Genomic DNA, 25,232 nt, shown 5'->3' with positions numbered 1-25,232 from the left:
CGCCCTGCCCCGCCGGACACCGCAGCAGCAGCCTCAGCCACCACGGGACAAAATAGGAGAGTCCGACTGTCCCACGGGGACCACCGCTCGGCCGAGGCGGATCGGGACGTCGGGCCGGGCCCAGTAGAGCTGGGGATGCGGAGCTAGAGTGCTTGCCGCGCCTCAGAGCGGAGCGGGCCCGGCGGGTGGCCCAAGCGGCGGCGGCGGCGGCGGCGGCAGCTGGCACAGCTCCTCACCCGCCCTTCGCTTCTCCCTCTCCTCTTCTCCCTCCCTGCTGCCCAGAGGGAGTCTCCACCCCGCGTCTCGTTCTCTCCGGTCTCCTAGTCTTCCCGGGACGGGGAACCCTCCATGGCGAAGGCTGCCGGGGCCCGCTAGCCTGAAGCACCTCGCCGGAGCGACGCGGCTGGTGGCGACGGCGCTGTCGGCTGTCGCGAGGAGCTGCCGGGTGGGATGCGACTTTGGGCGTCCGAGCGGCTGTGGGTCGCCGTTGCCCCCGGCCCGGGGTCTGGAGAGTGGAGATCCCCTCAGTGAGGGGAGGGAGGAGGGGGAACCGGGCGCACCTGGTGACCCTGAGGTTCCGGCTCCTCCGCCCGGCGGCTGCGAACCCACCGCGGAGGAAGTTGGTTGAAATTGCTTTCCGCTGCTGGTGCTGCTGGTACAAGGTATTGTCACAGTAGCGGCAACATGTCGACTGGGGACAGTTTTGAGACTCGGTTTGAAAAAATCGACAACCTGCTGCGGGATCCCAAATCGGAAGTGAATTCGGATTGTCTGCTGGTGAGTGGCACTTGCTCTCTTACTGGTTCAGGCTTCAGGTGCAATTGTCTTCCTCTTGCTTTCAATCTAGTGAGCCGCACCGAAAGTTTCAGGTGTGCCTGGTCGCCCCAGAAAGCACCAGATTTCTGTTTTCCGACCGATCTCGGAGTACCAGCCAGGTCGCGTGGCGTGGCTCAGTGTCGCCTTTGACTAGCTCCGTCTTAACTATTCCTCGAACTTTTGGCTGTGACTCAGCCCCTCGGTACACAAACGACACTTATAAACTGCTGCTGCAGGGGTTTTATCACAAAGTGATCACGTCACTGTGCATTGTATTGGAGAGCGGACGTAGTCATAGACTTTCGGATCGATTTGACAGTTAACCTAGGAGAGACGCCTTTCCATTTACAGCTCCTAAGGGTTGAGATTTTAGACTTGGAAGTCGCAATGGAGAATTGATATTGAGGAAGTGGTTTTTGAGCCAAAATACCATAATGACATGAGTCTGAAGGAACTCTGCTCAACTATTAAGTGTAAAAGCCCAAAGTTACTGATCACAGGGCATTACAGTTTTATGCTGTTGATTACAAAGCCACACTTTACTGAACAACTGAAAGGTTTATTATAATTCTATTTTAGTCTAAACAAAAGCACACACACTAAGGTTAAATTTCAGAGAATTTCTGTTCAAAATATACAATATTGCGATTCTGATTAAAGGAACAAGATAATGCTGTTCATGGAAATAAGCCATTTAAAAACTTCATCTTGATTAAAATTAGTATTCATTTTAGCTACTCTAAGCTCAGTGCTCCTATACCTTTTGAAATGAGAAGATTTCTCCCCTAAACTTCCTACATTAAGCATTCTTGGCTGAAATAAGAGTGCACTGGGTTAGGCGTTGTTGATGTGCTTCATATTGAGAAGCAAAAAGGAAGGTTGATGCTTACTATACAGTCTACAATATTTTATTAAATGAAAGAAGTGGAAGGAATTGGAACACAACTTTGTAACAAGGGTTGTTATAACTTTTAAGAAGTCTCTTTCTCTTCTATTTTCATGTATCATTGCCTATTCCACGAAGCAGCACCCAACTACAGGGTTTAGTACTTGGGGTTTTTTTGGTTTGTTTTTGTTTGATTTGGATGTCTTCTAACCGCTTGCTAGGAACCTCAACAAATATTTTTTGAGGTGTGGAGGATACAAGGAAATAAAGTCATGGGTTCTTCCTCATAAATTTATAATCTATTTAGGAAAACAAAACTGAGTCCCACACAAATGCACCAGAACAAAACAAAACACTTGACAGATTAAGAAATAAGTGACACGTTCCAAGCAATTGGCATAGGTAATATGTGCACTTGGAAAGAAGAAATCACTGAATTGAGAGAGCTGGAGTTTGTTTTCTGATGAAGGCTGGATAGGCTTGAAGAAAAGGAGGATAACATTAATAAAGGGGTGGAGATATGACTGGCCATAACAGGATTTAGGAGAACAGAAGACAATAAATTTGGAAGGACGTTATTGTGATTTGATTGTGGAGCATTTGATTACTAGAGTAAGGAGGTTGTTTTCTTAGGTATGTGACATCCCTTATGTGTTTGTGAACTAGACTGCCATGGTGTGTGGAGAAGGTGAACCTGGTGGTTGTGAACAGGATGAGTTAGTGTGGAAAAAGATGAGATAGGGGAATTTAAATTTTTATAATTGTTCAGAAATGATGGAAGTCCAAAATTAAGGCCTGAGAGTGGGGAAGGAAGAATTGATTGACCCAGACGAAGTTAGCAGGGCTTGGAGGAGGGCGGGGGCGGGGACAGGATGGGAGAACCAATGAGAGAGGGAATTGACCCGGTGATTCTAACGAGTTGAGCCTGGATTGTAGGGAGAATGATGAAAGGGGGCAAAAAGAGCAAAGATTGGATTGAAAATTGATGAGGAAGAATAGGTTTATTGATAAATTCGATACATTGTGTGTACATGTGTATTTGAGGAGATACTGAACAGCCATGACAGAACGGAGCATTTATTGTATAGACTTGGAGATATGAGAGCAAGCTTAAAGATGAAGTTTGAAAATAATTTGCCACAAAAGCGCAAAGTGAGAAGGATTTAGTTGGTGGACGAACAACGGAAAAGTGGCTGAAGGGAGTCAGAGGGTGATATAAGATATGAAAATCTAATTTATCAAGGGTTCATGAAGGGGAGGGTGCTGGAGGGAGGGAAAAATGATATCAAGGGTTCAAGTGGAAAGAAAATGCTCTGAAAATGATGATGGCAACCTATGTACAAATGTGCTTGACACAATGGATGAATGTATGAATTGTGATGAGCTGTAAGAGCCCCCAATAAAAGTATTTAATAAAAGCCAAAACAAAAAGGATTTAGTGATAAAGGGAGAAACTGTATAGAGAAAACAGGGTGAAAGAGATTCAAGGAGGAGGAAACCTGAAGGCCATTCGGAGTGAGGTCAGCCAGGTTATCACCGTCTTGGCACCGTGGGTCTTTCTACTTAGCTCCACAATTGCTTATTTAATAGCTGTTATTTAAATTTTATTTCTGTACCAATCTGAACTTGATTTTTAAAAAATCTTTCTAGGATTTTTTTAATACTACCCATCTTCAGTATTTTCTCAGCACATTTTATGCTTTACCTTGAGCACAAATTGAGCATTCATTCATTCTCTTCTACTGTTCAGGATTACCTGTCAGACATCTTCACCTTTTTCAGTCTGCTTTGAAAGTCTCTGTTTGGAATGTGTACATCCCTATTTATTGGAGGGACAATATCACTTTCACCTTGGGTGCCTTTCTCTCTGGTGGTTTGGCCTTGGTTCATTTATTTGACAGTTGTTGAGTACTTACGTGACATGTGCATTACTCTAGCTCTAGATAGTTTATGGAATCTCAAAAAATAAGATACAGTTATTCTCACTTCCAAACTAGAAGGAGCCCTAGTGGCACAGTAGGTTAAACTCTGGATTGCTGATCGAAAGGTCCACAATTCAAAAACATCAGCAAAAAGGTCAGGCAATCTGCTCCCTTAAAGATTTACAGTCTGGAAAAACCAGTGGAGCAGTTTTATCTGTCCTGTAGGGTCACTGTGAGTTGGATTATTCTCTCGGTGACAGTAGGTTTTGGTTTGGCCCTGGACTAAATCTACCCTTCAGAAATGGAAATTCCCAATCCTTTTGGTTTCAGAACACTTTTCCTACAAATGTCTTTTTAAACCACTTTACCATAAAATGTATCTTTTGCTGTGGTACTAATGATAAATATTGTTAGTTACTGTGGAGTTGATTCTGACTCATGACTACCCCATGCTTGCACAGTAGAAGTGCTCTATAGAGTTTCAAAGTCTGGGACTTTTTGGAAGCAGATTGGCAGGCCTACCTTCAGGAGCATCTCTGGATGGGTTTGAACTGACAACCTTTTCTCTTTTAGTTGAGCACTTTACTGCACCACTCACATATCCCTATGATAAATGTTATCTCAAAACAGAACTCACTACCATTGAGTCAGTTCCAACTCATAGCAACCCCATAGGGCAGAGTAGAACTGCCCCTGTGTGTTTCCAAGACTGTTACTTTACGGGAGTAGAAAGTTTCATCTGGATCCCATGGAGAGGCTGGTGGTTTGGAACTATGGACCTTGCAGTTAGCAGATCAATGTGTAACCATTCTACCACCAGAGCTATTAAATTAGTTATAAAATTATGCAGCTGGAAGAAACCTTGTTAAATGGGAAGTGGCTGCCTAACCTTTTCTAATTTAAAGAAGCCTATAAGTCAGTCTCTTTTTCTTCTTAAACAACTGCAAAAATTCTCCAAATACTAAGATAATACTGATATTTTTTTCTAGATAATTTTAATTACTCAATATTGTTTTTTTTGTAATTTAGAGTCTTTCTAGTTGTTCATTTTAAAGTTTATAAGATTATCAAGAACTATTTTCCTTTTTCCAGTTTTCTGACCTGAAATTTACTGTATCTAGGGCTGATAACGATTTCTCAATAGGTTTGGATGCCTCTGAAAATGGAATAATTAAGTAATTAAGTTTAAATTTTCCTGGGGGAAATGCATATATTAATAAATTAAATATATTAAAAAATTAAAAAACACGTGGGTGGAAGGATTAGGGATGTATTTATCTTGAAGTTTTTTGAAGTTAGGGATCTTGACGTTAGAGATGTATCTTGAAGTATCTTGAAGTTAGGGATGTATTTATCTCGAAGTGCATGTCATGAAAACACAGCTATCTTGCCTGCAGCATGTTTAGTATACTGCCTTTCAGCCTGACAGTTCACCAAGAGCATGACCTTTCTTTCCAGGTTGCATCTAGCGGGTGGAGGTGTCACCATCACCCACTTTAGGGAGAGAGGAGAGCCAGTATTCGTGGGAAAATGTCTAATGCATTTTGCCATCATCCCCTTTGTACATTTTTGTTCCATTTACTATTAGGTTTTTAGAGTCTGGAAGGTAAATGTAAATGAGGTTTCTGGTATTTGTTTTTTATTTATTTATTTATTTATTTTTTATTTTTTTAATCAATTTATTGGGGCTCATACAATTCGTAACAATACATAGATCAATTGTGTAAAGCACATCTATACATTTGTTGCCCTCATCATTCCCAAAATTTTCTTGCCTCTTGGGTTCCCGGAGTCCGCTCATTTTCCTTTTTTTTTTAATTTTCCCCCCCTCCCCTTCCCTTTCCCCCATGCACCCTTAATAATTTATAAATTATTTTTGTATCTTACATTACACTGTCCGGCGCCTCCCTTCACCCACCCCGCTGCTGCCCGTCCCCCAGAGAGGAGGCCATATGTGGCTCCCTGTGATCCATTCCCCCTTACTACCTCCCCTTTCCCTCCTGATATCGCCCCCTTCACCCCCGGTCCTGAGAGTTTCTTCCGTCCTACATTCCCTGCGCTTCCAATTCCCCTCTGTACCGCTGTGCATCATCTGGTCTAACCAGGTCTGCAAGGCGAAACTGGGGTCCTGGTAGTTGGGGGGAGGAAGCGTTTAAGAACTAGAGGAAGATTGTGAGCTTCATTGTTGCTATACTGTACCCTAAGTGACTCATCTCCCCACTACCCCTCTGCAAGGTATGTCCAGTTGTCTGGAGATGGACATTGGGTCTCCATCGCGCACCACCCTCATTGACAAGGATATGACTTTTCTCCCTGCCTTTGGTGTTTAAAGGCTGGTCCCTTTGGCCCTTCATGATCACACATGTTGGTGTGCTGCTTCCATGTGGGCTTTGTTGCTTCTGGGCTAGATGGCCGCTTGTTTACTTTCAAGCCTTTAAGTCCCCAGACGCTATAGGTCTCGATAGCCGGGCACCATCAGCCTTCTTCACCACACTTACTTATGCACACATTCTCTGGTATTTGTTTTTAAGATTTTCTTTCTTTACGTTCACTTTCCTGGGTTTCCTTTTCCCTCTTCATTGCTGACTTCTCTTTTTTGTTCATTTTCTGTTCTGTTGTTCTATTCTTAATTTTTCAATTACTATTATCTCTATTTAAATCTGTATTTTTAGATTTTTATCTGATTTTAAATCCTAAATATATGAATGCCTACTAAGCATTTCTACTTACATTGTGATACAAATTGTTCGTGTTACAAGAAGAGCTTTCTCCCATATATGAGTACATAAACCTGTTTTGTCACTAGGACCACTATTATCCTGTCACTCAATCAGAATTTTAATTGTGAACGTTAACTTTGACCATCTTAAGTCATACATGCACCACTTTGCTCTTGGATTATTACGACATATTTTTGTTTGTCATCCCAAATTTGTATGATGCTGTATAATCCCTGTATACTCCCTGCTAGTTGAATTGATCACATTTGGAGTTAGTTATGTTATTGTTCATGGAATGATAGGATCAGAGGCTGGGAAATCTTTGGGATCTGAAGCTGTATGCCTGCCAGTCTTCATAATTTTAAAAAAATTAATAGATGTTACCAATATCAGCTGTATATCTGGTTAGTTTGGACCAGACTATGTTGATGTTAACATGGTATAAGATTTTTTTCTTTGAAAAATAAATTACTATTCTAATTTATTTAGCAAATCTCTGTGTTAGAATCTAAAAGGCTCAATGCTGGGCTTTGCCATGTGTTTGCTGGATGGGTTTTTTTAAAAAATTATTTTATTGGGGGCTCGTACAGTTATCATCAAAATCCATACATACATCCATTGTGTCAAGCACATATGCACATTTGTTGCCCTCATCATTCTGAAAATATTTGCCTCCCACTCTAGCCTCTAATATCAGTTGCTTTTTCCCTCTCCCTCTCCACTCCACCCTCCCTCATGAACCCTTCATAATTCATAAAACATTATAGTATTGTCATGTTACCCAGTCCGATGTTTCCCTCTGCCCTCTTCTCTGCTGTCCATCCCCCAGGGAGGAGGCAATACTTAGATTCTTGTAATTGGTTCCCTCTTTCTACCCCACATTCCCTTCTCCCTCCAGGCATCGCTCCTCTCACCACTGATCCTGAAGGGGTCATCTATACTGGATTCCCTGTGTTTCCAGTTGCTATCTGCACCAATGTACATCCTCCGGTCCAGCCAGATTTGTAAGGTAGAATTGGGATCATGATAGTGGGGGGGAGGAAGCATTAAAGAAGGAAGCATTAAAGAACTAGAGGAAAGTTATATGTTTCATCGTTGCTACCCTGCACCCTGATTGGCTCGTCTCCTCCCCACCACCCCTCAGTAAGGGGGTGTTCAGTTGCCCACCGATGGGCTTTGAGTCTCCACTCTGCACTCACCCACCTTCACAATGATATGATTTTTTGTTCTTGGATGCTTGATACCTGATCCCTTCGACAACTCATGGCCACACATGCTGTTGTGCTTCTTCCATATGGGCTTTGTTGCTTCTGAGCCAGTTGGCCGCTTGTTTATCTTCAAGCCTTTAAGACCCCAGGCGCTATATCTTTTGATAGCCTGGCACCATCAGCTTTCTTCACCGCCTTTGCTTATGCACTCGCTTGTCTTCAGTGATCGTATCGGGAAGGTGGGCACCCACTGATCTGATTTTTAGTTCTTTGATGCTGGATGGTTTTAAGTGAATTATTTTAACCTCTTAAAGTTGGATACATCTCCAGGCAAATGGAAGGATAATAATATTAGATAAATTGTTAAGATTAATTGAAACTATAGAAGTAAAGCAAGTATCACAGTATTTGGTGTTTAGTAACTTTCATAATTGGTAACTATTATGTTGTTACTGGTGATGCAGAGCATCAGTGAAAACAAGGAACCTCAAGGAGATAGATTGACATATTGGCAGCAACAATGGCTCATAAACACAACACTGATTGTGAGGGTGGCTCAGAAGCAGGCAGCATGAGGTTGCTATGAGTCAGAACTGACTCGACAACACCTAATAACAATTATTGTTGTATTATAGTATTCCTGTTACATGATGAGTTGACATCAGCTTGATGGCAGTGAGTTTGAGTTTTATGATTATATGATAGCCTCTGTGTTTGAGCTGGAAATTGATGCATGTTGTCTTTTCTAAGTGCACAGTAATTTATATGGTACCTTGAGCTCTGCCCATAAATTCCTAGTCTACTTTTGCTTTATTGAAGTATCTAAGCTTCAGATCCACTTGTAATGGAAGATGGAGTCACCTAGATGAGATGTAGTAGATTTTTGTAGGGATTTTTGGAGACTGTTTATTCATTTAGCCCCAATGTATAAAATACATACTTTGTGCCAAGCGTTTACGTTGATATGAGAGGCAATTGGGAGCTCTGTGTATCTTGTGGAGATCCCGTTATCTTGCTCCCTTTTTGTGTATATCTTTTATACTTTCAGTATGTGTGTTGTGAATAGGCCCTCTTGCACTGCAAGGATCCTGTGGGTGTATAGAGAAGTGGCTCAGAATAACAGCTGAGACATGAATCGGGCCATTCATTAATCCCTTGAGTCAAAAATGTTTTTAATCCAGAAGAAGGAACCACATATAAAATTTTATAATGAACAAAGAGTAAATTCCCAGTTGTAGATTAGACTGAATAATTTTACAATTTGGGCTTATTTCATGATTAGAAGTTTCGATGTTGTATATATCTGACTATAATAAATTTGAGGGTGGGTGTAAAGGGGGAACCGATTACAGGGATCTACATATAACCTTCTCCCTGGGGGACAGACAACAGAAAAGTGGGTGAAGGGAGACGTCAGACAGTGTAAGATATGACAAAATAATAATTTATAAATTATCAAGGGCTCATGAGGGAGTGGGGAGCAGGGAGTGTGGGGGGAAATGAGGAGCTGATGCCAGGGGCTTAAGTAGAGAGCAAATGTTTTGAGAATGATGAGGGCAACAAATGTACAGATGTGCTTGACACAATTGATGTATGTATGGATTGTGATAAGAGTTGTATGAGCCCCCAATAAAATGATTTTTAAAAAAGAGCTGTAAGAGCCCCCAATAAAAGTCCCCAATAAAATGATTTAAAAAAAAAGAGCTGTAAGAGCCCCTTTTTTAATATAAAAAAGGAAAAGAAAATAAGATGAAAAATAAATAAATTTGAGAAAAACCCACATATCAGGAAATATTACATAGATGAATTTCAGTTCCTGAAGATAGTCCAAAAATCTTACTTGCCCATCTTTATCCTTACTAAATAAGGAGTACATCCATTTAGTTTAAGTGTAGATCATAATGATCGATACCATGCCTATCTATCTATCTGTCTGTCTATCTATCTATCTATCTATCTATCTATCTAAAGAAGTCGAACAAATAGTACTGTATTTCACTGTGGACAGTATTTAAGAAATACATCTGCTCCTAGCATGGTTTATGAAAAGAACACTGGACTAGAAATTCAGAGGACTGGTATATATAGACTGGTTTTGCTTGCTGTGTGACCAAGTAAGAAAACATTTTTCCATATCTGGGTTTCATTTCCCCACTTAATAGAATGAAGAGTGATTTGGACCAGATAATTGATGATGGTCTTTGCATTTCTAAACATTCTGAGTCTTTATTATACTTCAATAAAACACTAAAAAAATTTTTTTAATTAACAATTAAAGTTAAATGGTACTGGGGCAGAAATGTCAGATTAAGAGCTGTATTTAGTAACTGCTGTTTTAGAAATAGTTCTATATTGTTTGGAAAGATCGTCCTAAACGAATTTTTAGTTGTTCTATCTGGTACTTATTCTAAATTGTTGATTATTTTCAAAACTGCAGAGATTTGTTCTTTTGAACAATGACAGAAAGCTCGAGTTAAGGTACTGACTCATCCCACTGCTACTGAGTTCATTTTGATTCGTAGTGATTATTTCATTGGTGAGAGTATAACTGCTGCATAGAACTTCTGAAAATGTAAATCTCTATAGGATCCGACTATGGAATGGCTTGTGAATTTGAATCGCTGATCTTTTTTTTTTTTTAACTTTTTTTTACGATTTAAAACAAAAATATGGAACGCTTCACGAATTTGCGTGTCATCCTTGCGCAGGGGCCACGCTAATCTTCTCTGTATTGTTCCAATTTTAGTATATGTGCTGCCGAAGCGAGCACTGAATCGCTGATCTTATAGTTAGCAGCCCAATGCTTAACCCACAGCATCACCAGTGCTCCTTTATTGGTTTGTATATACACACTTAAATGTACACAGCTTCTCTAATGTAACATGTTGTGACTGAGATTGTGAAATATAAAGTACATTAAAAAAAATTTCTTAACATTTTTATATTTTTAGGAAATATTTTTATGTTTCCTAAACAATAGTAGGAAGTTAGATGCTCATATTGATGCCTAAAGTCTGATGTTTCATAGAGATGAGAACTTTGTGTTACATTTGTATCCTTTTAAAAAGTAGACTAACCTGTGCCCCTCTTATTGATCCATCCTTACTTCCTGTATTGAAAATTTATCTCAGATCATTTTCTAGACCCAGTGTCTTAACAGTGGACCATAGTCAACTCTTCTTTTTTCTCCTGGCTTTCATTCATTCAGTTAATATCTACTTGGTATGTACTTACTGTTGCTAGGTACTGAGGGACCCCATAGTGAGTGAAAACAAACATGGGATCCCTGCTTTCACGTGATTTATAGACTTGGGGATTATTTATGAACAGATACTTAGGGAGTAAAATTCAAAGGGGAGGTAAGAGTTCGATCATGCCTTCCCATTAAGATTTGGGATATATATAAAGGCTATGGTAAGTAGTCTGTTTAAAAGTATAATGTTCAGATAGGAAGGAGTCTGTAGATTGTTTCAGATTTCACTTGAAGACCTCGTTAAAAATGGAATCTGGGTCCGTGCCTAAACAAACAAAACCAGAATTTTGGGGGGATGAGTCCTAGGATTTTGCATACGAGTGGATTCTTAGGCACACTCAAGCTTGAGCTCTATTGTTGATAGTGGAAGGGACGTGGGTTGGTGTGGGGCTAGAGGATAGAACAAAACCCTGGTGGCTCAATGGTTCAGTGCTTAGCTGCTAACTGAAAATTGGCTGTTTGGACCCAATAGTTGTTCCATGGGAGAAATGTGTGAAATTGTGCTACTGTAGAGACTGCAGCCTTGGAAACCTAATGGGGCAGTTCTACTCTGCTCTATAGGGTAGCAATGAGACAGAATCAACTTGAAAGCAATGGAATTAAAATATTTTAATGCAAAACTTTAAACATACACAAAAGAAGTAGGAGGAAAAAGTATAATGAACTTATATTACCCAGATTATGCAGTTTAAAATTTTTATCACACTTGTTACATACATCACCTTTTTTCTTACCAAAATGTTTCAATTGTTTTCCACTTTGCCAAAATATTTTAACTTTAAGACATCAGTAAACATCTTTTTATTTTTTTAAAGTCATTTTCTTAACTAACCACAGTGGAAATTGCCATGCCTAATGAAATTAAAACTCCTGAGTATCATGAATTCCCAGTGTATAGTCTTGTTTCCCCATGCTTAAGACACTGCCTTTTTTTATGGTTTCTTAGAATCTGGACTCTTTCAGACTCTACATGTAGCTTTTGTTTATTAGATCGTTAAAATCTCTTTTTAACTCTTTTTAAGAGTAAGCTCTTTTTTCTCTACACACTTGCCTTGCACCCCATGTTCTCGTCAGTAGTACTATACGGTGATTTCACATTCTGGATATTGGTTTGTTTCCTTGTGGCATACCTGAACTTGTTTCTAAATCCTCCACATTTCTTGTAAACTAGCAGCTGAATCTAAAAGCTTGACTTCATTATTTCAAATTTTTGGTCAGGCATACTTCATAGATCAACCCTATGTGAGACGGCACATAATGGCTGGCTGGACACTCTAGGTGATGCTAAGCAGTGTGTTCTGGTGGTAACAGCCTGTGACAGATCTTTTGTAAAATTCTTTATTAGCCTCTCATCCAATTTTTCCCTCCGTTGATGATCTTTGCCTGAATTAGCTAATTCCTTAAAAAAAAAAAAACTCTTACAGTTTTATTGATAGAGGTGGGAGGGAACACTGGAGCTGATCATGATTGCATTGCTCTTTTTGGGGGCGAACCAACCATAGGGGGGAGGGGAATGCTCTAGGATGGATGTGGTGATGATTGTACAATTCCCTCCTTCATATGTTTGAATGATTGAACTATTCAGTTCTATGATATGTAGATTATGTGCCAATAAAACTGTTGGGAAAAAAACTCCCAAAACAAACAAAAATTCACATATCATACAAGTCACTGGTTTAAACATATTAAAAAGAGTTGTGTAATTAATCATCACCACAATCAATTTTAGAGCATTTTCTTCATTCTTGTACTATTATTATTAGCTTCCCATCTATTTCCACCTTACCTCCTCTACCATAACTCTAAGAAATTTATTAATCCAGTTACTTTCTCTGTAGATTTATTTATCAATCCTGGATTTTATATAAAGAAAACCATGACAAAAACCCAACATTAATAAAACAGAGAAAAACCTCAAGTGCAAAGAAAGAAGAAAAGAAAAACTAGAACAAATTTAAAATGGGTCAAAAGGAAGAACAAATGATAACATGTTAAAATTTAACCTAACTACCTATATGTATTAATCCACTTTACAATGCTCTGCGCCCGATAGCAAGGCTATTCACTTACCTGGTCAATAGAGGGAATCATCTGGAGGCTTAGCAGTTTGAAACCACCAGTTGCTCTGAGGGAGAATAATGAGGCTTTTTGTAAAGATTTATAGCCTCAGAAACTCACCAGCGCAGTTCCATCTACTCTGTCCTTAGAGGGTAGCGATGAGTCACGATTGACTTGATAGATGTGAGTTTGCAGTTTTGGGTCATGCACACCTTAGTCCTCAAAGTAACATCCTTGTTCTTCAACACTTTAAAGATGTCTTGTAGATTTACACAATGTCATTTGATCTCTTGACTGCTGCTGCTTCCGGGAGCTTTGGTTGTAGATCCAAGCAAGACAAAATCCTTGATAACCTCAATCTTTTCTCCATTTATGATGTTGCTACCTATTGGTCCAGTTGCGAGGATTTTAGTTTTCTTTACATTGAGCTGTTATCCATACTGAAGGCTGTAATCTTAGGTCTTCATCAGCAAGTGCTTGAAATCCACCTTAACTTTCAGGGCGTAAGGTTGTAGCACCTGCATATCACAGGTTGTTAATAAGTCTTCCTTCAATCCTATGAAGAAAGGATAGGCTGTTTACTTCCGAGGAATTAGCCTCTGAAAACTTTATGGATAATCCACTTGGGTACCCAGCAAATGGAATTTGGACTTTTGCTGTCATCTATAGCCCTTTGTAGTTCTGGTGTTCAGAATTCAAGCTCTAATTCCTTTCTCTCTCCCATCTTGTATTTTATTATTTACAGTCTTTGGGTCATATAGGTTGGTGTGCTTTTTTCTGTATGGATTTGGCTGACACCTCACTTAAATGGCTTTTTGTGTTAAGACAAGCTTTTAAGACTCCAGGTGCTGTTCTTCGTAATAGCCAGGGACCATTTGCTTTCTTCACCATATTTTGCACCCATATATTCAGTGATCTCTTCATGAGGGCAAGTATTGAGTAGGACCACATCATAAGAACTAAATGTTCCTAGATTAGAGATGTGATCCAGTGTGAGCTCAAAATCCATTTATATATCTATGGCTTATGTATATTCCTGATCCACTTTAGAGACATCATTATCCTTTTTTTGGGGAAAGTTATAAATCATCCCTATGAGGCGTTTGGTAATTCTATTGATAGTATCATTAGTGTAGCCAATGGTATAGAATTTAAAATACCATTTAAAAATGGAAAGTACACATATATAGGACAGCTTTTTAGACTAAAGTACATAGATTGTTGTACAGATTAAAAGCTTAAGTAACTGGATACTATGCAAACAATGAGTGTTGAAGATAGGGCAAAGCTTTCAATAATGCTCATTCATAAAGGCAGAATTATGCTTGCTGGACTAAGACATCATTAAAAAAGCAAGGAGTATGAAAATAACAAGTATATGATAGTCTTAAGTCACCAATTATCAGGTACCCTCAAAGCAAGAAATTTGAACTAAAGTCCAGTGACTTCTAGATTCATAACTTGGGTAATCGTCTGTTTCTTCTCACTTTAGGGTGTTTCAGCCTTAAGTTTAAGAAGGGCTGAGCAGTGTTTCATTCTGTTGTGCATACGATTGCTATGGGTCAGAATCAACAATATGGCACCTAACAACAGTCTGTTACAGGTTTGTTTAAGGTAAAATCCAGTTTGCTTAGTGAGTTTCTAATCGGATCCTTCTGATGTGGCCTATGAAAGATGTTGGGGACCTTGAAAGGACAGAGTCTAAAGTCCTGATAGCACATGGTCTGTGCCACCAAGAGGTAGAGAGACACTGGATTGATAAGTGCTTGATTAGGAATATAATGGGACAGACTCTGCATTGGGTGGAGTGGGCAGGGTGGGGGGCATCCGTATAACTAATATTACGTGTTTTTCTGAATGGCAGATGTCTTACCTGCTTTACTCTCCAACAGAAGTGAAACCATCCTCTCTGAAACAGACATATCTCCTCACCCCCACATCTGGACTTGAATTTCCTTTAAAATTTACTGAGCATCCTTGTATGGGAGTATCTGTTGATTTGGGGTGGCTGTGGATCAATGCTATGTAAATGGCAGAAATGGATTGACTTTGTCCCTCTTCCCCCAACATGAGAAACTGATCCCAGCTGAGGTGAGGCCTCCTCTGTAGTAGTTTTTAGGATGTACAAATAAGGGGGTCATAATGAGGATCATGAGCATTAGGTAGGCACATCATCTCATTGCTTGGGAAACTGGATTAGAAGATTACATGACTTGAGGAAAGATGCATGCCATTATCATGATGTTTATCATTATAGTAGTGGCCTCATACAATATTTCTCTTTTTAAAAAAAAATTAAACAATCATTTTATTAGGGGCTCGTACAACTCATCACAAACCGTACATACGTCATTTGTGTCCAGCACATTAGTACATATGTTGACTTCATCATTCTCACAACACCCGCTTTCCACTTAAGCCCTTGGTGTCAGCTCATTCCCCCCCCCATGCCCCCCTCCCCCCTCCCCCTTGATAATTTATAAATTATTATTATTTTATCATATCTTCCCCCATCCAACGTCTCCCTCACCAACTTCTCCACTGTCCGTCCCCCAGGGAGGAGGCCATCTGTTCCCCCTTTCTCCCTCACCTTCCCACTATCGCCACTCTCTCCACTGGTCCTGAAGGGTTCATCTGTCCTGGATTCCCTGTATTTCCAGTTCCTATCTGTGCCAGTGTACATTCTCTGGACCAGCCAGATATGTAAGGTAGAATTGGGATCATGGTAGTGGGGTGGAGGAAGCATTTAAGAACTAGAGGAAAATTGCTTATTTCATCGTTACTACACTGCACTCTCTTTTTATGATTGACTTTAACTTAACTCAGCATAATGGTTTCCAGGTACATCCATTTCATGAGGTGTAACAGTGAAATGAGAATTGTTTGACTGTAAAATATTTTGGCAAAGTTTAAAACAATTGAGATATTCTGAAGAAGTTGTCTCTTTCCCATTCATTTATTTACTTGGCCTTTTGTTGAAGATCATTTGCCTGTAGGTGGGTACATTTATTTCTGGATTCTCTTTCTGTTCCACTGGTCTATGTATCTAACATTGTACCAGAACAAAATTGTTTTGATTACTGTGGCTATGTATGTCATAGGTTTTGAGGTTGGGAAGTGTGCAACTTCCTGCTTTGTTTTTCTTCTTAGGGGTTCTTTGCTCATCCTAGATCTCTTCCCTCCCCATATGAAGTTAGTAGTTAGTTTTTCCATTTATTTAAAGAATAAAGTGGGGATTTGGATTAGAATTACATTGTATTTATGTATTTACATTTTCACAATATTAAATCTTCCTGTGCTTGAACACAGAATAATCTTCCATTTGTGTGGGTCTCTTGGTTTCTTGCAATAATGTTCTGTAGGTTTCTTTTTACAGGTCTTGTTTCTTTGGTTAGGTTTATTTCTAAATATTTAATATTTTTGTGAGTATTGTAAATGATATTGTTTTCTTGATGTCTTTTTCAGAGCTCTCTTTGCTGCTATGCAGGAATCCAATGGATTTCTACTTGCTAAATTGTATATCCTGCTACTTACCAATCCCTCAATTGTTTCTAACAATCTTTTTGTGGAGTCTGGGGTTTTCTACAAATAGTGGAAGTTTCTGCAAATAGTCTTTAGGGTTTTCTGCAAAGAGTGAAAGTTTCACTTCTCCTTTGTCCAGTTGCATTCCCTTGTGAGTGAAGTATTTCATGGTTGTTGTTAGATGCCATAGATTCGCCGCTGCCTCATAGAGACCCTATGTATAGCAGAGCAAGCCATCCCTCGTCCGTCACCCTTCCCACCATTCTTAATCTCTGTGTGCTTAGTTGCAGCCACTGTCTCAATTCATATCATTAAGGGTCTTTCTCTCTTTTTGCTGATCCTCTAGTTTAGCAAGCATGATGTCTTTCTAGGGGACTTATTTCTCTTCATAACATGTCCAGAGAGTGTAAGATGTCTTGTCATCCTTGCTTCTAAGGATCATTCTGGTTGTACTTTCTCCAAGACAGATTTGCTTGTTTTTCTGGTAGTCTATAGAACTTTAAATATTCTTCACCAAAACCATAATTCAAAGACATTAAAATTTCTTTAGTGTTCCTTATTCATTAATTATTCCAGCTTTCACATGCATAAGAGGCAACTGCAAGTACCCTGGTTTGGCTCAGGTTTGGGTTAGTCCTTAAAGTGACAGGTTTGCTCAATGCAATACGCCATTTGAGTTCTTGACTACTGTTTCTGTGAGTGGTGATAATTATTACTAATGACTTTCAAAATCTATCATTTCTTTCACATTTATGAGTTTTAATTCTTTTTTTTAAACATTTTATTAGGGGCTCATACAACTGTTATCGCAATCCATACACACATCAATTGTGTAAAGCGCAGTTGTACATCATTCTCAAAACATTTTCTCTCCACTTAAACCCCCGACATTAGGTCCTCATTTTTCCCCTCCCTCCCCGCTCCCCCCTCCCTCATGAGCCCTTGATAGTTTATAAATTGGTATTTTGTCATATCTTGCCCTGTCCGACGTCTCCCTTCACCCACTTTTCGGTTGTCTGTCCCCCAGGGAGGAGGTCACACACAGTTCCATGTAATCGGTTCCCTCTTTCCTACCCATTCTCCCTTTACCCTCCCTGTTTTGCCACTCACACCACTGGTCCTATAGGGCTCATCCGCCCTGGATTCCCTGTATTTTCAGTTCCTATCTGTACCAGTGTACATCCTCTGGTCTAGCCAGACTTGCAAGGTCGAATTCGAGTCATGGTAGTGGGAGCGGGGAGGAAATATTTAGGAATTAGAGGAAAGTTGTATTTCTCATTGTTGTTACATCGCACCCTGACTGGCTCATCTCCTCCCCGAGACCCCTCTGCAAGGGGATCTCCAGTGGCCTACTAATGGGCTTTGGGTCTCCACTCCGCACTCCCCCCTCATTCAGTATGGTAAGATTTTTTGTTCTGATGATGCCTTGAGTTTTAATTCTTTTAAGAGAACTTCTTTCACTTTTGTCTAGAGTTGTTTGCTTACCATGCAAATGCAACTCATTAAATACAGGATGAATGCCTCAATCTTTCTTTTTTATGCCTACTTTTCAGAGTAAGGTATTTTGTAGCCTTGTCATAAGTATGACACAGTCACATTTGGTAATTTGAGGGCAGTATAGAAAAGAGACATAGACATTACTCAAGGAAACCAGTAGGGATAACTCAGTATCCTACACAGTGGGTAAAGGATCTGCTACCATCTCTAGGCCTGAAGGGGCAAGGGAAGAGAGCAATTTAGGAAAGTAGCTTTATGGAGAGGGCTATCCTGCAAGGGACTGTGGTTTCAGAGAGAAATAACCAACTCATGTTGATTTGGCCGTGCAGGAGCTGGGGGAATCTCTCCCTGACCATATTTATTCTCCTCCTACTCACCTGTCCCTCTTTGATATCTCTCATTTCCTTGAAATTAATAGGCCAGAAGAGTCCACTGGTACCACTCTTTGCTGCTACTGTTGTTCGCATTGTGTGCCTTTAAGTTTGATGCTGACATACAGCAACCCTATAGGACAGGGTAGAGCTGCCCCACAGGGTTTCCTAGGCTCTAAATCTTTAGGGAGCAGTTCAACAGATCCTTTTTCCCTTCAGTCGCTAATGGTTTACTACTGACCTATCAGTTAGTGGGTGAGTGCTTAACCTTTTCACTTTCAGGTCTCTTTGGATAACAGTCTATTGCTTATATACATGCCTTCCTTAACAAGGAATACTGTTGACCACTATAATTTCATTTTGCCTATTCCTCCTTCCCTTTTCCTCCTCTCTCTCCCCCTTCTTTAAAAAAATGGTATTATGGAAACATTTTAAGAAATATGTTTGTGTTTTAGTCCATTTTCATCATTTTTTCTGATGCTCAGTTTGTTCAATGTTTGACTAATGGGAGCCAAAGATTAAACAAATTGAGCACCCTCTTTATTTGTATAAGCATACCTAGTTTTATTGTGCTTGCTTTATTGAGTGTCATAGATACTGCATTTTTAATAAATTAGAGGTTTGTGGCAACCCCGTATCAAGCTATTTTTTTCAATAACGTGTTGACTTTGTGTATATGTCACATTTTGGTAATGTTCAAAATATTTTAAACTTTTTCATAATGCTATTTCAGACTTAATAGGTATAGTGTCATGTAAACATAGCTTTTATATGCACTGGGGAAAAATTGGTACAAGTCACTTTATTATGGTGGTCTGGAACTGAACCTACAATCTCTGAAGTATTCCTGTATATGACCCTAATAATCCTTGAAAAACATCCTTGATTTTTGTTATAATATGATGCCCAATCTTGTTGAGTATACTTTTGCATGAGACTTGGGAATCAGTCATTTCTCTGGGAAATGGTTCTTCTCGTGGGGTCATTCTAAGTGGTTGCTCTAAATTCGGTCAGTGGGCTCATATTCTAAGACCACAAACTAGATACTAGAAGTACTCCTTACTACTATGTTAAAGTTGCTGCTTGTCCTGTTTAGTAAATAGAGCTATGAATACTTTTTTCATTTTTGAAAAGAAAAGATAATTTATATTAATAATTCTAATACGTGTTTATCATCATAACATTTTACTTCCTTAAAATTTTATTTGCATTTTGATCAGGATTCTTTTATAAACTCTTTTATAATGGTAGCAGGGCAGCATCCATTTCTTCTGGTCTCATGGCACAGGAATCAGGTATTCATAGACAAACTGATTTCTGAATTCACTTGGCTCAGCCACCTACCAGCCATTTAATTTGGGGTAAAGTTTAATTAAAAAAATTTTTTTAAGTTTAACTTTTTAAGGATATAATCATACCATCATCAATTAATTTTAAGCCTTTATCTTACAGGGCTGTTAAGAATATTAAATATGAAAAAAAATTAAATATGGTCATGCATGCAAAGTGCATCATCCCTAGCATGTAGTAAATGTGAACAGAATCATCATATGATCATTGTCATTATTATAGTTCTTTCATAATTTGTCATCTAGAAAAAGTACTTTTTTGCTAACAAATAAATTATTACCCAAGTCCCCACCCCTTAAGCTAGTGGTTTTTTTAATTATTCTGTGATCTTAAACAAGTCACCTTACTTCTTTGAACATGAATGTTTACTGCAAAATTAGAATCGTGATAATAGGTTTAATTATGACAGATAAGTGAAGTAATTATGTATCATAGTCCATAGTACTTAATTATGTGTTTATTTCCATTTAAAAAAATCCATTTCTTTTTTGCCTTTATACTATACATAAGATGAAGATGAAATTATTACTTGGAAACTTGGGAGAAAAATGAATGGGATTCTTTATTTGGCATACTTCTTTATCTGATATTTTCTTCTTTCTAACTGCTATCATACTCAAGTCCAAATCTTCCCTCCACCCCTCAAAGAGCTGGTGAAGGAAGTTTATGCTAAATTTATAGTAGAAAAAAACCACCATGTTGTCAGGGGCTAGGGAACAGGGGCAACAGAACATGAAGCCAAATCCAAATTTCAACCCAATATTCCTGGAATAGTGTATGAGCCTAGGAGTAGCAAATATAATCCATATTATATCTTTATATTTCCTAACATGAATGCTTTTCATTATGTGCTCTCTGTCTACTTATATATTTAGTCTTAATTCTATCATTCCACAAAACAGACGATGTTCTAGGTAAAGGTTCTTCTTTTTTTAGTCATTGCCCACTCTTGCTTATATTCAGTCTTGGAGTCCCATATACTTTTCTTTCTCTTGATTTTTTTTCTCATGACCTCCTCACTAGTTTTATCTTTATATCAAGTCACAATAATGTTATTATTTTCTTTTTAAAACTTTTACAGTATTTCTAATCCATTTCATGTAGTTTAGAACTCGATGATAACTGTTGTATGAGCATCTCTAATGAGAATTTGAGAGTTTAGTGTAATTCTGTGTATTAGTGTATTTTGTTTGTTTGTTTTCCTTTCTCCTGGCTTAGTTAGAACTCTCAGTTCTAAGTGATAGGATCCAACTTGAATTTTCTGAGGTAAAAAGATTTATGGATTCAGAGGAATCTGATCTCTTTAAGGATAAGCATTCACTTGATCCTCAATAACAGCTTGGAACTAGGGCTCTCTCTCTTTAGTCGCTTATTTTTGTCATTGTGCTAGCTTCATTTTCTCTGATTGTAGATAGATTCATGTTAGTCACAATTGTAAACGATGACTGCCCAAAGCACTGCAACTTCTGTTTCATCCATTGCCTTGAAGTCCTGAGTCTCAAGTTCTGAACTCTGGAGGAAAAGGAATAATTGGTTCAGAGTGGCTCAGGTGCTCACCCTTGGATAGAAGGTAGGTCATGGGACTTTGGGAAGATGGCGACTGAGTAACACATACCAGAGGGACTCTGCAGAAATCAGCACAGGAGAGTTACTAAGAGGGAAATTCCACACTGCCGGGTTGGAGGAGGAGCATCATAAAGATAAAGGATGTACAGATAGGAACTGGAAACACAGGAAATCCAGGACAGGTGATGCCTACCAGGAGGGTGGAGCGAAGGTAGGGTAGAAAGGGGGAACTGATTACAAGAATCTGCATGTGACCTCCTCCGTGGGGTATGGACAGCAGAAAAGTGGGTGAAGGGAGACGTTGGACAGTGTAAGACATGAAAAAAAAATTTATGAAGTATCAAGGGTTCATGAGGGTGGTGGGGGTGGCAAGGAGGGAGGGGGAAAATGAGCTGATAACCAAGGGCTTAAGTATTGAAAGCAAATGTTTTGAGAATGATGATGACAGGATATGTACAAATGTACTTGACACAATGGATGGATGTATGGATTGTGATAAGAGTTGTACGAGCCCCCAGTAAAATGATTTTTTTAAAAAAAATGAAGGTAGGTCACATATGAGAATGAGGAAGACTTCCCAGGAGAATGAGAGCTGTGGGGCAGACTGGACTCTTCTCTCTTCCTCCTGGGGTAGGTCACTTAACCATTTTATCACTTGCAGAACATATGTGGGGCATCCACTTACATTTTCCTCCTCTGGGCTTTATTGGGCAGCTGCTTTCCCACTGTCAGTGCATGTGACTATAAGTAGGGGACCCATGTAACTGTTTGCAAGGGGAGAAATGGGCGTGTGCTGCAGGTTACTGTTTTTACAGGATGTATTGTATGAGGTGAGGCAACTTGGAGGTGTGACTTTGCAAAACCTTTGTCTCTCTTGCTTTTTTTTTTACTGGGAGATAAGCCTTGTAAGTATACTTCTGGGTTTTTGTATTCTTGTGAGTTATTTGAAAATTGCTTTCCTCAGAATGATTCTATGTTCTTATGGATACTGTATTTTCCAGCATCTTACATGCTAAAGGAATCTAAAAGGTGGTACATAGTTCAGAAGGACATATGTGCTCTATATAATTTTACCTCACGATCTAGAGTAACAAATGCACCCCACATAATCAAGAGGGTCGTATGTATCCTATATAACATGTATCAAAATAATCACAGTGGATAGCAGAAGAGACTCTGAAATTTACTCTTAATTGTAAAGTAGCTAAGGGAAATGGAAGAAATGATAGTCAAAGGGCTGAACAGAAAATTTCACAGGGAGCTCTAGAAAACAAAGTAAAATATTATAATGAAATGTGCAAAGACTTAGAAAACCAAAAAAAAGAGAACACACCCATCATATCTTAAACTAAAAAACCCCCTAAAACAAAAATTCAAGCCTCAAGTTACAATCTTGAATGATTCTGTGGGCAAATTATTAAGGAATGCATGAAGCACCAAGAGAAGATGAAAAGAATACACAGAATCACTGTACCAAAAAGAACTAGTCAACATTTCCACTATTTCAAGAGGTAGCATATGAGCAAGAAACAATGGTACTGAACACCAATTGAAATGTTTCAACAACCTGATGAAGTATTGGAAGCACTCACTCGTCTTTGCCAAGAAATTTGGAAGACAGCAACTTGGTCACTAACTGAAAGTAGTTAATAATTGTGCCCATTCCAAAGGAAGGTGGCCCATCAGAATGTTCAAATTATAGAACAATATCATTTCTATCACCTGCAAGTAAAATTTTACAGAAGATCATCCAGCAACGGTTACAGTACATTGGCATGGAGCCATAAGAGGTTCAGGCCAGATTCAGAAGACGATGTGGAACAAAGGATATCATTGATGTCAGATGGATCCTGGCTGAAAACAGAGAATACCAGAATGATGTTTACTTATGTTGTATTGATTATGCAAAGACATTGGACTGTGTGGATTATAACAAAGTCTGGATTGCCTTGAGAAGAATGGGAATTCAAGAGCAACACTTCATTGTGCTCATTCAGAACCTGTACATGGATCAAGAGGCAGTTGTGTAAACAGAACAAGGGAATGGATACTGGGTGGTTTAAAATCAGGAAAAGGTGTGCATTGGGGTTGAATTCTCTCTTCATACTTATCCAGTCTGTATGCTGAACAAATAATCAGGGGAGCTGGATTATATGGAGAAAAATGTGCAGATAACACAACCTTATTTGCTGAAAGTGAGGATGACTTGAAGCATTTGCTGATGAAGATCAAGGATTGTAGCCTTCAGTATGTAAAGAAGACTCAAATGCTCACAACTACATCATCATGATAAATGGAGAACAGATTGAAGTTGCCAAGGATTTTGACTTTCTAAAATCCACAATGTCCATGGAAGCAGCAGTAAAGCGTTGGGTAAATCAGCACAAGACCTCTTTAAAGTGTTAGAAAGCAAGGCTGTTATTGTGAAAGTTGAACATTAAATAAGGAACAGCAAAGAAGAATCATTGCATTTGAATTAAGATGCTGGCGAAAAATATTGGAAGTACCATAGAACAAGTAGAATTGTCTTGGAAGAAGTAAAGTCAGAATGCTCCTTGGAGGTAAGGATGGCAAAAGTTCATCTCATGAACCTTGAACATGTATCAGGAGAATCCAGTCCTTAGAGGAGGACATAATGCTTGGTGAAGTGGATGGGCAGCAAAAAAAGAGAAAGGCCCCTGACAAAATGGACTGACACAATGGCTTCAAGAATGGTCTCAAACGTAACAATTGTGAGGCTAGCATAGGACCTGGCAACATTTCATTCTGTTGTGCTTGGGTCACTATGTCAGAATGGTTTCATTGGCACCTAACACAACAACAATAACCGTATTATGAATTTGGTGAAGACAAATTTACAGAATAGATAATTAATTTTACATTCAATTCTCTAGACCACATACCTTACTTCAGCTCATCCATTGCAAATCCTCTCGATGTGCTGTCACTTATCTTATTTCCTCTTGTGGTTCCTGTTTTCTATTCCTCCTCCTTTCCTAACCTTCTGAACTTTTTTTCTTGTGTAAATGCTGTCTTTTTTTCTTTTGAGTGGTTTATTTAACACAGGGGTGAATTAATTTCTGAACTGAAAGGGTGACCAAGGACCATAGTCTTGGTGTCCCACCAGTCACTTTCTGACCAGTAAGTTTGGCCTCTTACTGCTTTTGAGTTCTGTTCCACATCTCTGACACCCCCCACCCCCACCCCCCGCCCTTCCCCACTCTACCCAAGACCACCTAGTGCCATCCTCTCAGAGCATTTGGTACTGGTAGCCAAGCACCATCTAGTTCTCTTGGTCTCAGGTTATGGAGACTGATGTTTACATAGTTCATTAGTCCATTAGGCTAATTGTTTCCGGATGTCTTTTTTTTTTTTTTCACATTTATTCCTCTGGACAGAGAAAAACCAATAGTTGTACCTTAGACAACTGTTCATTAACTTTCTCACTAGACCCACTTTGCTACTCACCGTAGGATGTAGAACATTGTTTTGGTAAACTGTGTTATCCCAATTGAACTTGCTGTCCCTAAGACTATGGTCCTGGCGTATTACCATAAATTTGATGTTAATTTTAATTTTATTTTAGCAGAATTAGTGTTGCTATGATACGGGCGCTTTTCAAACTGATGTTTTACTCTTTAGTGCTCAAACTAGATCCTTTTAAAGAGTGTTATAAAAGTATGATTTTATTTTGGTGCAAAAAAGTTTTGAAATTCATGCATAGTTTTTCATTAATACACATTTTCCATACACTTTTTGCAGACCCAACCCCCTTGTATAATTTTTCATTTTAAGAGGTTGGAGTAGAAAGTGGGTACAGCCACAGTTGATTCCCTCTAAGGCTATCTCTTGTTTCTTTTCACCAATACACCCTGGGTTAGTTCATTGTGCCAATCTGGCTGATAAACACGTGGGGTTAATTGAAGGGGGTGGGGATAAATGGATCAGTGAGCCTCGCTTTTCCAGTTCTTGGTCTCTTGCTTTCTGATGGTCGGACCAAGGTGCAGCTGCCTTAGCAGTTCCCTGCTTCAGTTTGCAAGGCTGACTTCCTGCAAGACATCCC

General features: G+C 39.2%; 1 protein-coding gene and 1 non-coding gene across 2 annotated transcripts in view; one reads left to right on the top strand and one right to left on the bottom strand.

The window, feature by feature from the left end:
• The first annotated feature begins 214 nt into the window (after window positions 1–214).
• ROCK1 (Rho associated coiled-coil containing protein kinase 1) overlaps window positions 215–25,232 on the top strand; it is a 159,623-nt gene continuing 134,605 nt past the window's right edge. Inside the window, exon 1 of the mRNA XM_004702898.3 lies at window positions 215–777. Coding sequence (XP_004702955.1) covers window positions 685–777 — 93 coding nt within the window. The 5' untranslated portion in view covers window positions 215–684. The remainder of the gene's footprint in view (window positions 778–25,232) is intronic.
• Window positions 10,216–10,322, bottom strand: LOC115871744. Its single transcript, XR_004047455.1, has one exon. It is a non-coding gene; the product is annotated as a U6 spliceosomal RNA (small nuclear RNA).

This window comes from Echinops telfairi, unplaced genomic scaffold (genome assembly GCF_000313985.2).
Source record: "Echinops telfairi isolate 266 unplaced genomic scaffold, ASM31398v2 ScPeMD7_7400;HRSCAF=8409, whole genome shotgun sequence".
Classification (NCBI taxonomy): Eukaryota; Metazoa; Chordata; class Mammalia; order Afrosoricida; family Tenrecidae; genus Echinops; species Echinops telfairi.
Note: the sequence above shows the minus strand (reverse complement) of the source record. Positions and strands in the feature narration are given on the sequence as shown.